The sequence below is a fragment of the Mobula birostris genome, unplaced genomic scaffold (assembly GCF_030028105.1).
Source record: "Mobula birostris isolate sMobBir1 unplaced genomic scaffold, sMobBir1.hap1 scaffold_385, whole genome shotgun sequence".
Lineage (NCBI taxonomy): Eukaryota > Metazoa > Chordata > Chondrichthyes > Myliobatiformes > Myliobatidae > Mobula > Mobula birostris.
Window position 1 is genome coordinate 37,771 of NW_027276932.1, and position 12,649 is coordinate 50,419.

At 60.7% G+C, this 12,649-nt stretch overlaps 1 protein-coding gene and 1 pseudogene across 1 annotated transcript in view; one reads left to right on the forward strand and one right to left on the reverse strand.

Annotated features, from left to right (window-relative positions):
- LOC140193107 (chondroitin sulfate synthase 2-like) overlaps window positions 1–2,637 on the forward strand; it is a 16,623-nt pseudogene extending 13,986 nt beyond the window's left edge.
- An 8,391-nt stretch (window positions 2,638–11,028) lies between these two features.
- LOC140193108 (acid-sensing ion channel 4-A-like) overlaps window positions 11,029–12,649 on the reverse strand; it is a 308,432-nt gene continuing 306,811 nt past the window's right edge. Inside the window, exon 10 of the mRNA XM_072250511.1 lies at window positions 11,029–11,196. Coding sequence (XP_072106612.1) covers window positions 11,089–11,196 — 108 coding nt within the window. The 3' untranslated portion in view covers window positions 11,029–11,088. The remainder of the gene's footprint in view (window positions 11,197–12,649) is intronic.

The window sequence follows — 12,649 nt, forward strand, 5'->3', positions numbered from 1 at the left end:
CTGGTGGAGTCGTCAGGGCGCCGTCATGACAAGCTTTTCGCACCGATCTTTTGGTGTGCTCATCGCACGACGTGTCTTGGGCATCTGAAACCTGGCGGAGCCCATCCCTCTCCAGGATTTTTTTTTGTATGAGGTCGAGTTGTTAGCTTGACACGCAACCAGGCACGGACGGACAGCGTGCAAGGGAGCGGCGGATTCGAACTTGGGACCTCTCGCTCCGAAGTCCAGCGCTGATGCCACTATGCCACCAGCGGTGGTATCAATCTGTTCTATAAACCTCCCACCTTTCCCCTGTACCCTAATAACTCCCATGCTGATCTGTGTCCCTCGTTTCTCCCTCCCCTCCGCGGATGCTGCCTGCCCTCTCTAATGTCAGTCAGCATTTTAGCTCCCATTGCACACAGGCAGCCACAGTATTAAGGGACGAGGGGTGTTGAGGGACTGAAACACAATGAACTTCAGGAATTGTTGGAGTGCTTGTGCCCGTGTGGAAAGAGGGACAGAGTCAGTGTCTCTGCTTCTCATCCTCGATCAGAAACCGGACGAGCTGAATGGCCCCCTCTTCCTCCGCTCCCTGTGTGCTACCCCAGACAGGCCGAATGGCTCCCTTACTATCCTCCAAGGGTAGTAGACAGCCTGTCGCTCACGCCATGTCCTGCCCCAGCTGGGGAGCGTGTCAGGCCCAACGATTGTGCGTCCTGCGCCGGCTAGGTAAGAGCAGGAGGCCACTTCTTCCGTGCTATCCCAGCCAGACGTGTCGTGTAGTAACTTGGAGTTCAGTTCTGGTCACCTCATTATCGGAAGGATGTGGAAGCCTGTAGAGAGGGTGCAGAGGAGATTCACCGGGACGCTGCCTGGATTAGAGAGCATGTTTTATGAGGATAGGTTGAGTGAGCTCGGGCTTTTCTCTTTGGAGCGAAGGAGGAATGAGGGAGAGTTGATAGAGGTGTACAAGACAATAAGAGACGTGGATAGAGAGAATAGTTAGGAGACTTTTTCCTAGTGTGGAAATGGCTAATATCGGGGGGATGATTTATAGGTGATTGGAGGAAAGTGTGAGGGGATGTCAGAGGTAAGTCCTTTACACAGAGTGGAACGCCATGCTGGGTGGCACAGAGACAGATACGTTGGAGAGATTTAAGAGCCTCTGAGATGGGCACGTGGATGATAGGAAAATGGCGATTGTGGGAGGGAGGGGTTCGATGATCTTGGTGGGGGGGTACATCGTGGCTGAAGGGTCTGTACCGATCTGATTTACTGTTCTGCCGTCCGTAACTCGGCGTTGTGTGTGCTTGTGCTCGCAGGAGGAGCTGCGGAACGTGACTGGCCTGGCCGAGGAGGGGAGTCGGCCAGCTGGCCGCTGGGCATCAGTCCCCCATTCCGGCCGCGCAGCCGCTTCGAGGTGCTCCGCTGGGACTACTTCACGGAGGAGCAGGTGTTCTGGTGCTCGGACGGGGCCCCCCGCTGCCAGCTGCGGGGGGCCGACCGGCTGGACATCAGCGACGTGCTGGAGACAGGCCGTGCGGAGCTGAACCGCCGCTACCAGCCCTCGCTGCAGCTCCGCAAGCAGCGGCTCCTCAACGGCTACCGGCGCTTCGACCCCACCCGCGGCATGGAGTACACGCTGGACCTGGGCTGGAGGCCGCCACCGAGCGCGGCCACAGCCGGCCCATCACCACCAGGGTGCACCTGCTGCGGCCGCTCAGCGCCGTGGAGATCCTCCCATGCCCTACGTGACCGAGGCCAGCCGGCTGCACGTCATCCTCCCGCTGGGCGCCCGCGAGCGCCCCCAGGCCGCCCGCTTCCTGGAGGAGTTTGCCTGATGGCGCTGGAGACCGAGGAGAACGCCGTCCTCACCCTCCTCTTCATCTACGAGCCCCTGGAGGCACAGCGCGAGTCAGCCGACGACATCTTCGGCGGCCTGAAGGCCCAGATCGCCCAGTATGAGAAGAAGTCACCCGGGCAGCAAGATCCCGTGGATCAGTGTGAAGACCGATGCCCCCTCCCAGATCAAGCTCATGGACGTCTCTCCAAGAAGTACCCGGTAGACACGCTGTTCTTCCTGGTGGCCGCCAGCAGCCAGCTCAGCCTGGACTTCCTCAACCGCTGTCGCATGAACAGCATCAGCCAGCGCCAGGTTTTCTTCCCCATCCCCTTCCAGGAGTACGATCCCCGTGTGGCCTACCCCAACCAGCCGCCGCCCCTCACTGTCGACCTGCTGAAGGGTGCCGGGCACTTTGACCGCGATTTCTTCGAGGCCGCCTGCTTCTACAACGCGGACTACATGGCCACGCGCAGCAAGGGACCGCGGCGGCCGCCCTGGACAGCGAGGAGCTGCTGGAGTCGCTGGACTGTACCAGATGTTCGTGCAGTTCTCGGGCCTGCACGTCTTCCGGGCGGTGGAGCCAGCGCTCAGGCAGGCCTCCGGGCAGCGCGCCTGCGACGCGCGCTCCAGCGAGGACGTCTACCACCGCTGCGTGCAGAGCAACCTTCTGGGCTGGGCTCCCGTGCTCAGCTGGCCATGCTGCTCTTCGATCAGGAACAGGGCAACAGCACCTGAGGGGGCTCCTGGCAGCCCGCCATTCTGCCACCCCTCTCATCCTCCCAACACCACCCCCCCCATCACCAACCCTCCTGCATTCCGCTTCCATTCCTCTGGAGGTGTTTCACTCTCGATGTCAGGTCTGCTTGGCGGCTCCACAGCAGGACCAGATGCAGGCGGAATGCCCCGACAATGACGCTCCTCTGTAAATGGCGTGCCCCTCGCAGATGGACCAACCGAGCGTGATGCTCTGCAAGCAGGGGTGAGCACAGGTGGGACAGACTCCCTTCACTCTCTGCGCCGCCCTGTCTCGCCCTCCCTCCCCTCCGCGCTGTCCTGTCACGCTCCCTCCCCTCTACGCTGTCCTGTCACGCTCCCTCCCTCCCCCCGTGCTGTCCTGTCATGCTCCCTCCCCTCTGCGCTGTCCTGTCACGCTGCCTCCCTCCCCCCGTGCTGTCCTGTCATGCTCCCTCCCTACGCGCTGTCCTGTCACGCTCCCTCCCTCCCCTCCGCGCTGTCCTATCCCGCTCCTCCCCTCCGTGCTGTCCTGTCACGCTCCTTCCTCCCTCCCCTCCGTGCTGTCCTGTCTCGCTCCTTCCTTCCTCCCCTCCGCGCTGTCCTGTCTTGCTCCCTCCCTCCCTCCCCTCCGCGCTGTCCTGTCACGCTCCCTCCCCTCGCGCTGTCCCGTCACGCTCACTCCCTCCCTCCTTCCACTCCGCACTGGCCTGTCACGCTCCTCCCTCCCCTCCGCGCTGTCCTGTCACGCTCCCTCCCTCCCCTCCGCGCTGTCCTGTCACGCTCCCTCCCTACCCTCCACGCTGTCCTGTCACGCTCCCTCCCTCCCTCCGCGCTGTCCTGTCACGCTCGCTCCCTCCCTCCCCCCGTTGTCCTGTCACGCTCCCTCCCTCCCCTCCGCGCTGCCCTGTCACGCTCCCTCCCTCCCTCCCCTCCGCACTGTCCTGTCACGCTCCCTCCCTCCCTCCGCGCTGTCCTGTCACGCTCCCTCCCCTCCGCGCTGTCCTGTCACGCTCCCTCCCTCTCCTCCGCGCTGTCCTGTCACGTTCCCTCCCTCCCCTCCGCGCTGTCCTGTCACGCTCCCTCCCTCCCCTCTGCGCTGTCCTGTCACGCTCCTCCCTCCCCTCCGCGCTGTCCTGTCACGCTCCCTCCCTCCGCGCTGTCCTGTCACGCTCGCTCCCTCCCTCCCTCCCCTCCGCGCTGTCCTGTCACGCTCCTCCCTCCCTCCGCGCTGTCCTTCACGCTCCTCCTTCCCCTCCGCGCTGTCCTGTCACAGCTCCCTCCCTCCCCTCCGCCGCTGTCCTGTCACGCTCCCTCCCTCCCCTCCGCGCTGTCCTGTCACGCTCCCTCCCTCCCCTCCGCGCTGTCCTGTCACGCTCGCTCCCTCCCTCCCCTGTGCTGTCCTGTCACGCTCCCTCCCTCCCTCCGCGCTGTCCTGTCACGCTCGCTCCCTCCCTCCCCTCCGCGCTGTCCTGTCACGCTCCCTCCCTCCCCTCCGCGCTGTCCTGTCACGCTCCCTCCTCCCCTCCGCGCTGTCCTGTCACGCTCCCTCCCTCCCCACTGCGCTGTCCTGTCACGCTCCCTCCCTCCCTCCCTCCACGCTGTCCCTGTCACGCTCCCTCCCCTCCGCGCTGTCGTGTCTCGCTCCCTCCCTCCCTCCCTTCCGCGCTGTCCTGTCACGCTCCCTCCCTCCCCCGGCGCTGTCCTGTCACGCTCCCTCCCTCCCTCCCCCTCTGCGCTGTCCTGTCACGCTCCCTCCCTCCCCTGTGCTGGCCTGCCCCGCTCCCTCCCCTCCACGCTGTCCTGTCACGCTCCCTCCCTCCCCACCGCGCTGTCCTGTCACGCTCCCTCCCTCCCTCCCCTCCACGCTGTCCTGTCACACTCCCTCCCCTCCGCGCTGTCCTGTCTCGCTCCCTCCCTCCCTCCCTTCCGCGCTGTCCTGTCACGCTCCCTCCCTCCCCCGCGCTGTCCTGTCAAGCTCCCTCCCTCCCCTCCGCGCTGTCCTGTCACGCTCCCTCCCTCCCCTCCGCGCTGTCCTGTCAAGCTCCCTCCCTCCCCTCCGCGCTGTCCTGTCACGCTCCCTCCCTCCCCTCCGCGCTGTCCTGTCACGCTCCCTCCCTCCCCTCCGCGCTGTCCTGTCACGCTCCCTCCCTCCGCGCTGTCCTGTCACGCTCCCTCCCTCTCCTCCGCGCTGTCCTGTCACGTTCCCTCCCTCCCCTCCGCGCTGTCCTGTCACGCTCCCTCCCTCCCCCTCTGCGCTGTCCTGTCACGCTCCCTCCCTCCCCTCCGCACTGTCCTGTCACGCTCCCTCCCTCCGCGCTGTCCTGTCACGCTCGCTCCCTCCCTCCCTCCCCTCCGCGCTGTCCTGTCACGCTCCCTCCCTCCCCTCCGTGCTGTCCTGTCACGCTCCCTCCTTCCCCTCCGCGCTGTCCTGTCACGCTCCCTCCCTCCCCTCCGCGCTGTCCTGTCACGCTCCCTCCCTCCCCTCCGCGCTGTCCTGTCACGCTCCCTCCCTCCCCTCCGCGCTGTCCTGTCACGCTCGCTCCCTCCCTCCCCTGTGCTGTCCTGTCACGCTCCCTCCCTCCCCTCCGCGCTGTCCTGTCACGCTCGCTCCCTCCCTCCCCTCCGCGCTGTCCTGTCACGCTCCCTCCCTCCCCTCCGCGCTGTCCTGTCACGCTCCCTCCCTCCCCTCCGCGCTGTCCTGTCACGCTCCCTCCCTCCCCACCGCGCTGTCCTGTCACGCTCCCTCCCTCCCTCCCCTCCACGCTGTCCTGTCACGCTCCCTCCCCTCCGCGCTGTCGTGTCTCGCTCCCTCCCTCCCTCCCTTCCGCGCTGTCCTGTCACGCTCCCTCCCTCCCCCGCGCTGTCCTGTCACGCTCCCTCCCTCCCTCCCCTCTGCGCTGTCCTGTCACGCTCCCTCCCTCCCCTGTGCTGGCCTGCCCCGCTCCCTCCCCTCCACGCTGTCCTGTCACGCTCCCTCCCTCCCCACCGCGCTGTCCTGTCACGCTCCCTCCCTCCCTCCCCTCCACGCTGTCCTGTCACACTCCCTCCCCTCCGCGCTGTCCTGTCTCGCTCCCTTCCTCCCTCCCTTCCGCGCTGTCCTGTCACGCTCCCTCCCTCCCCCCGCGCTGTCCTGTCAAGCTCCCTCCCTCCCCTCCGCGCTGTCCTGTCACGCTCCCTCCCTCCCCTCCGCGCTGTCCTGTCAAGCTCCCTCCCTCCCCTCCGCGCTGTCCTGTCACGCTCCCTCCCTCCCCTCCGCGCTGTCCTGTCACGCTCCCTCCCTCCGCGCTGTCCTGTCACGCTCCCTCCTTCCCCTCCACGCTGTCCTGTCACGCTCCCTCCCTCCCCTCCGCGCTGTCCTGTCACGCTCGCTCCCTCCCTCCCCTCCGCGCTGTCCTGTCACGCTCCCTCCCTCCCCTCCGTGCTGTCCTGTCACGCTCCCTCCCTCCCCTCCACGCTGTCCTGTCACGCTCCCTCCCTCCCTCCCCTCCGCGCTGTCCTGTCACGCTCCCTCCCTCCCCTCCGCGCTGTCCTGTCACGCTCCCTCCCTCCCCTCCGCGCTGTCCTGTCACGCTCCCTCCCTCCCCTCCGCACTGTCCTGTCACGCTCCCTCCTTCCCCTCCATGCTGTCCTGTCACGCTCCCTCCCTCCCTCCCCTCCGCGCTGTCCTGTCACGCTCCCTCCGTGCTGCCCCAATCCCAAACTCCCTTTCATTCTGCGCTGCCTCATCCCTCCCTCCCTCCGCACAGTCCCATCACACAGTAAGTCACTCCCACCCCTGCACCACTCCATTGCACCCTCTCTCCCTTCATCCCTCCACACGCCCCTTCGCATCGTCTCCCTCACTCTCTCCGTTGTCCCATAACGCACTCCTCCCTCCCTCCACACACCCCTTCGCATCCTCTCTCCCTCACTCACTCCGTTGTCCCATAACACACTCCTCCCTCCCTCCACATGCCCCTTCGCATCCTTTCCCTCACTCACTCTGTTGCCCATAACACACTCCATCACACACTCCTCCCTCCCTCCACATGCTCCGTTGTGTCCTCTCTCCCTCACTCACTCCGTTGCCCCGTCACGCACTCCATCACACACTCCTCCCTCCTTCCACACGCTCCGTCGTGTCCTCTCTCCCTCTGTTGCCCTGTCCTTCCGCTCCACCCCTTTGCACACTCCCAGGGCAGGGGCAGGGTGCCCGATACTGCCTTCTCCATGCGGAGCTTTGTCTCGCTGCTCTGCGCCACCGCCCCGTCATGCACTCCCAGGGCCAGGGTGCCCGATACTGCCTTCTCCACGCGGAGCTTTGTCTCGCGCTCTCCGACAATCTCTATGCAAAGTCAGTGTTGGATTTGGCAGTGCTGCTCTGCCTGCTTGAACTCTGGTCAGGTGGAAGAGGATGCAGGGAACTTCCAAATCCGTAGCAGAGCCTATGTACCCGGGGGTGGGGGTGGTTTAAACCCAATTATAACCCGCTGGACAAGGACTGCAAAACCCTGGATTCATCTTCCAATTGGTACAGAGGGGTTTGGGCTCTTACTGTTCAATCAGGAAGTCTTGTTAGACCAAAGAAATGTGCATTCCACTGAGTGATCAGTACTCCAGTGGTGGGCTGGTGTGGGAGAGAGGCCGAGACAGCAGCCACTCCCAGTCTCGCTGTCTTGTGCCCTGGTGCCAGTGGAGCGGACGGCTGGACTTTAGATTTTGGTGATGTATTTGGGAGTTCTGCAAACTGCATGCACTGAACCTGTGCAGTCGGCACCAGGAAGTGCAAGTCTTGGACCGTAGGAGGTGAATGGCGGGAGCTGGACGGCCACAGTGGATCCAGGTGTGCCCAGCATAGGATCGCAGTTCCAGATGTGCCCAGTACGGGGCCAAGGAGCCAGATGTGACAGTGCAGCTTGGCTCTGAAACAAGTTTGATCTGGGTCCCAATGGAATTTCAAAACTACCAATTCCATCTCCAAAAGAAGAGACAAACCCAATTCCAATTTATAAATATATTCTGAGAATATTCAAACTTCACAACTATGATATAATCCACATTGTTTCCAAGTACATTGTAACAATCAGCAGTAAAAACATCTACAACATTGGGTTGGCTCAGTGAAATACTGCGCGTTGGAAAATGTTTCAAATAAATTGATTTCTGATTTTTTGAACTTCATTCCTTCTCTTCCTGTCACACTTTGACCAGCAATTCACAAGCGTGCACTGTCATTCTCTCCGAAGAACACCCACCCTCAAACCCTCGGCGGGAGGGAGGGGCCGCTCTCACCTCCCTTCATAGACAGGCCCTTCAGCCCACTGTTTGGTGTTGGCCATCAAGTTACTGCCAGCTGTGCCCTGATTCCACCCCTGGCACACAGCGGCTAATTTGCCCACCCTACATTGCGCATTTCTGGGATGTGAGGGAGAACGAGAGCACCCACAGCAAACCCACGCAGTCACAGGGGGAGCGTGCACACTCCACACAGAAAGCACAGGAGGTCGGGATCAAACCTAGTTGTCTGCAGCTGGGAGGTAGCCCCTCACCATTAGCCATTGTTCTGTGGGATCATGCTGCCCCACTTAGGATCACGCCATCTGCTCCGCAGTCTGGCATCCCTCCACCCCGACAAGGAACCACTTCAGCCTCTCACCAAAGCATCACCCCACCCACAGGCCTCTCCACACCCTTCCCCAGCCCCACCCACAGGGACCCCAGCCCCACCCACAGGTCTTAAAGCCATATCTCCTCGCCCCACTCACTGGGCACACACTTGGGTGTGCCATATCCGGGAGCATGTGTCAAGAAGCACACACGTGACAGGGTGTAGTTACAAAGACAGACAGAGGGAGGTACCCACACGGGTGTAGGTACACAGACTGCAAGAGGGAGGTACACACACACACTCACACGGGTGTAGGTATACAGACAGGTGGTGGGAGGTACAGAGGGGGGTTTAGGTACACAGAAGCAGAGGGACACACACACACACGGGTGTAAGCATACGGACAGGTGAAGGTTCCACGTGCAAGGTTGTAGGTTCACAGACAGGCGGTGGGAGGTACATGGGTATAGGTACACAGATGTGGGTGTCGATACACAGGCAGAGGGAGGTACACATACCTGAAGGGGTGTTGGTACAGAGACAGGTGAAGGCAGGTACAGGCCCATGGAGGGGTGTAGGTACACAGACAGAGGGATGGAGGTATACGGGATGTAAGTACACAACCCGGCGGAGAGATGTAGGTACACACGGGGGGAGGTGTACGGAGCGGGGTGGGTACACATGGGGTGTAGGTACACAGGTGGAGGGAGGTATACGGAGGGAAGTGGGTACACATAGAGGGAGGTGTATGAAAGGGTGTAGGTACACACAGAGGGAGGAATAGTGAGGGATGTAGGTACACATGGAGGGAGGTGTACCGAGGGGTGGAGGTATATGGAGGGGTGTGGGTACACATGGAGGGAGATATACAGAGGGGTGTTGGTATACACGGAGGGGTATGGGTACACACGGAGGGAGGTGTACCGAGGGGTGTAGGTACACAGGTGGAGGGAGGCATACGGAGGGGTGTAGGTACACACAGAGGGAGGTGTACGGAGGGGTGTGGGAACACAGGTGGGAGGTGAACAGTGGGGTGTAGGTACACACACATAAGAGTGTAAAAGCACAGACAGTGATACATAGTTATAGAACAGGCGGAGGATGCTCTCACATGGACATGTGATGGGTGCTTGGTGCTCCACGTGTTACCGGCCCGGCAGATTAATGACAGTTTTGGCAGGCGCGGTGGAGTGGAGCGGAGCTGTCTTCACAGTAACACCGGACAGGAATGTGGTGAATGTCCCACGCACGGCCAGCCAGCACCTGGGTAGTGTGGACTGCAGGCGGCTCTGCAGTCTGCTCAGGACTCCCGGCCAGCACGAGTCGGCAAAATCCCAGCAAACTGGCTCTTTGCAGGAAACTCCAGCAGGGAGATAGCCGCAGTCCAGCGCCACTAGCAGGCTCCAATGCGATTCTAACAGGCTCCGGCCTCCAACGTCACTCCCAGAAGAACCTGCCACATCCCCAGCACCAGGCCGATGGATCCTGGGTTGGGAGAGTGCGAGTGTGAGGAATAACGTGGAGGGAGATGAGGTGAGGAAGGGATGGAGGGGACAGATACAGGTGAAGTGAGAGAGGGAACAGATGGGGCGAGGGAGAGGATAGAGACAGGTGGGCGAGGGAGGGAGGGACAGACAGAGACACGGTGAGGGAAGGAGGGGACAGAGGCAGAGAGACGCGTTGAGGGCGGGGACGGAGACAGAGCAACAGTCTGAGGGAGGGAGGGAATGGGGTCAGAGACAGGGCAAGTGAGGGAGGAGACTGGAATGTGGGGAGGGCAGATATGGACACTGAATTGCAGGTAGTGGGTCACTGCTAACCAATGCTCCCTCTAACTTTTTTCACAGCGGCATGGACCAACCATTGCTCTGAGCAGGAAATCTCTACATGGCCTGAAAACTGTGTGGCACTTTATAGTAATGTTCACTTTATATAAAAGAAAATTCCAGCTGAGTGGCAACGTAGGCTATGTGCATGGGAGCATTTCAGCTACTGCGTGGCTGCACAGCTGAGAGGGAACAGTGCTGGTGACCCTTGGACTGAGCTGGGATACTGGCCCCACATCCTCGATGGCTGGAGAGTGTGAGGACGGAGACAGAGGATGTGGCGTGGGATGGGGGCGTGGAAACAGAGGCGGCAAGATGGAGAATTTTAGGTTGCACAAGTAGGGCCTGCCCAGGAGGATCTCGAGGGTCAGGCGCTGAGTAGCAGGGAGTGGGGAGCTCAGGGTGGTCGTGGTTGGCTGAAGCTGATGATGGGGGTGACTGGGGGAGGAGGGGGGAGAGTTTTTCGTGACTCCACCAACACCCCTGCCACGTTGGACAGCCAAGCGATGTGGAGTGATTGGTAACAGATGGAATAGCAGGCGTGGACAGACTCTTCCCCACCCTGGGGACAGGTAAGGGCAAACAAACCTCTCCTAGCCAGGGGATGAGGGGGAAGGATGGGGGCACAGCTGGGCAGGGGGTTGGTTAGTGTTTAATGGTGACAGCTACCACAGCAGGTAGTTTACGGAGGAAATGTTGAGGTTGGTGGGATGGAGGGAGAAGTTGTGTGGGGGGACGGTTCAAGGGTCTGGAAGGGAGGAGGGATAGATTAACAGGAACTGGAGGGAGTGGAGAGGAGAGAGGGGATGATGAGGGAGAGGGAGTAGTGTGGGAAGGGCAGTGAGGGTATCGAGAAGGTGGAGGTAATGAGGGAGTGAGGAAACTGGGAGGTGTAAGTGAGGGAGGGGGTTGTGTGGGTAGGGCCACTGAGGAGCGACAGTGAGGGTGAGTAATGAGTAAAGGGAGGAGGGAGTGGTAGGGAGGAGGGTGCGATGAGGGAACAGTAGGAGGGAGGGGAGGGAGTGGATGATGAGAGCCAGAGTGGTCCGTGAGGGGAAGGAGGAGGGAACAGTGGGGGCGGTGAGGAAAGGCCAGCTCACGAATTCTGGCCACAGTCAACAAGCAAAGTCGTGAAATGGTAGTCGGTGCTGTGGAGAGTGTGGGCGAAGGGTGGGGGGTAGCAATCGACCCTCCTGGGGGCATCTGGTCGATTCACAGGTTGCCTGTGGAGAGACCATGAGACATAGGATCAGAATTTGGCCATAGGGTGAAGCCAGGTGGGTGGGAAAGGTCAAGGGTTGGAGAGGAAGGAATCTGATGGGAGAGGAGAGTGGGCCATGGGAGAGAGGGAAGAAGGAGGGGCACCAGGGGTAGGTGATAGGCTGGGGAGGTGAACAGGTAAGAGGCCAGACTGGGAATAGAAGGGGGGGTGCGGAATTCATCAACCTTGCCACTAACTTCCACCCTCCCCTGAAATTCACTCTCCCCTTTCTCGATCTCTCTGTCTCCATCTCTGGAGACAAACTGTCTAGCAGCATCTTTTATAGACCTACCCATTCCAATGGCTCGCTTGACTATATGTCTTCTCACCCTGATCCCTGTAAAAATGCTATTCCGTTCTCTTAGTTCCTTCATCTCCACTACATCTGATTCCAAGATGAAACTCTCTTTTCCAGGACATCAGTGATGTCTGCTCCCTCAAAGAAAGGGTTTTCCCTTCCTCCACCATCACTCGTATCTCCTCCATTTCCCAGACATCCAGGCTTATCCCATCTTCCTGTCACTTTATTAGGGATAGAGTTGCTTTTGTCCTCACTACCACCCCATGAGCCTCCACATCCAACACATCACTCTCCATAACTTCCGCCATCTTCACTGAATCCTACCACCAAGAACATCTTTACCCCCCCCCCCGCCCGGCTCTCTGCTTTCTGCAGGAGTTGCTCCCTCCATGATTCCCTTGTTCATTTGTCCCTCCCCTCCGTCTCATCTCTGTCTCTGTCCTGACTAATCTCTGTCCTGGCTCATACCCCTGCAAGCAACAGAAATGCTCCACCTGCCCATTCCCCTCCTCCCTCACCCCCACTGAGGGCCCCAAACATTTCTTCAAGGTGAGGCGACCTGTGAATCCGTTAGGGTTGTCTACAGCTCCTGATACAGCCTCCTCTGCATTGGTGAGGCCTGGGGCATCCGCTTTGCTGATCACCTCCACCTCCCCAATCGACAAATGCGGAATTTCCTGGGGACCGACCACTCCCATTCTGACGTGTTGGTCCATGGCCTCCTCTTTTGCCGCGATGAGGCCACCCTGAGTGGGGGAGCAACACCTCATAATCTCTCTAGAAAGTCTCCAATCCAATGGCATGAGCCTCGATTTTTCCTTCTGGTAACTCTTCCCCTCCTCCTTCCCTCTCCTGTTTTTGACTGTGGCCTCTCACCTTTTCACCTGGCCTGCCTATCTTCTGCCCCAGTGCCCCTGCTCCTTCCCTTTCCCACATGGTCCACTCTCCTCTCTAGCCCTTGACCTTTCCCACCCACCCAGCTTCACCTGTCACCTTCCAGCATGTCCTCCTTCCCCCACCTCTTCATTATCCTTCCCAGTCCTGAAGAAACAATGGCTGTTAATTCATCTCCATAGAAGCTGTCTGACCCACTGAGTTCCTCCAGCATTTTGTG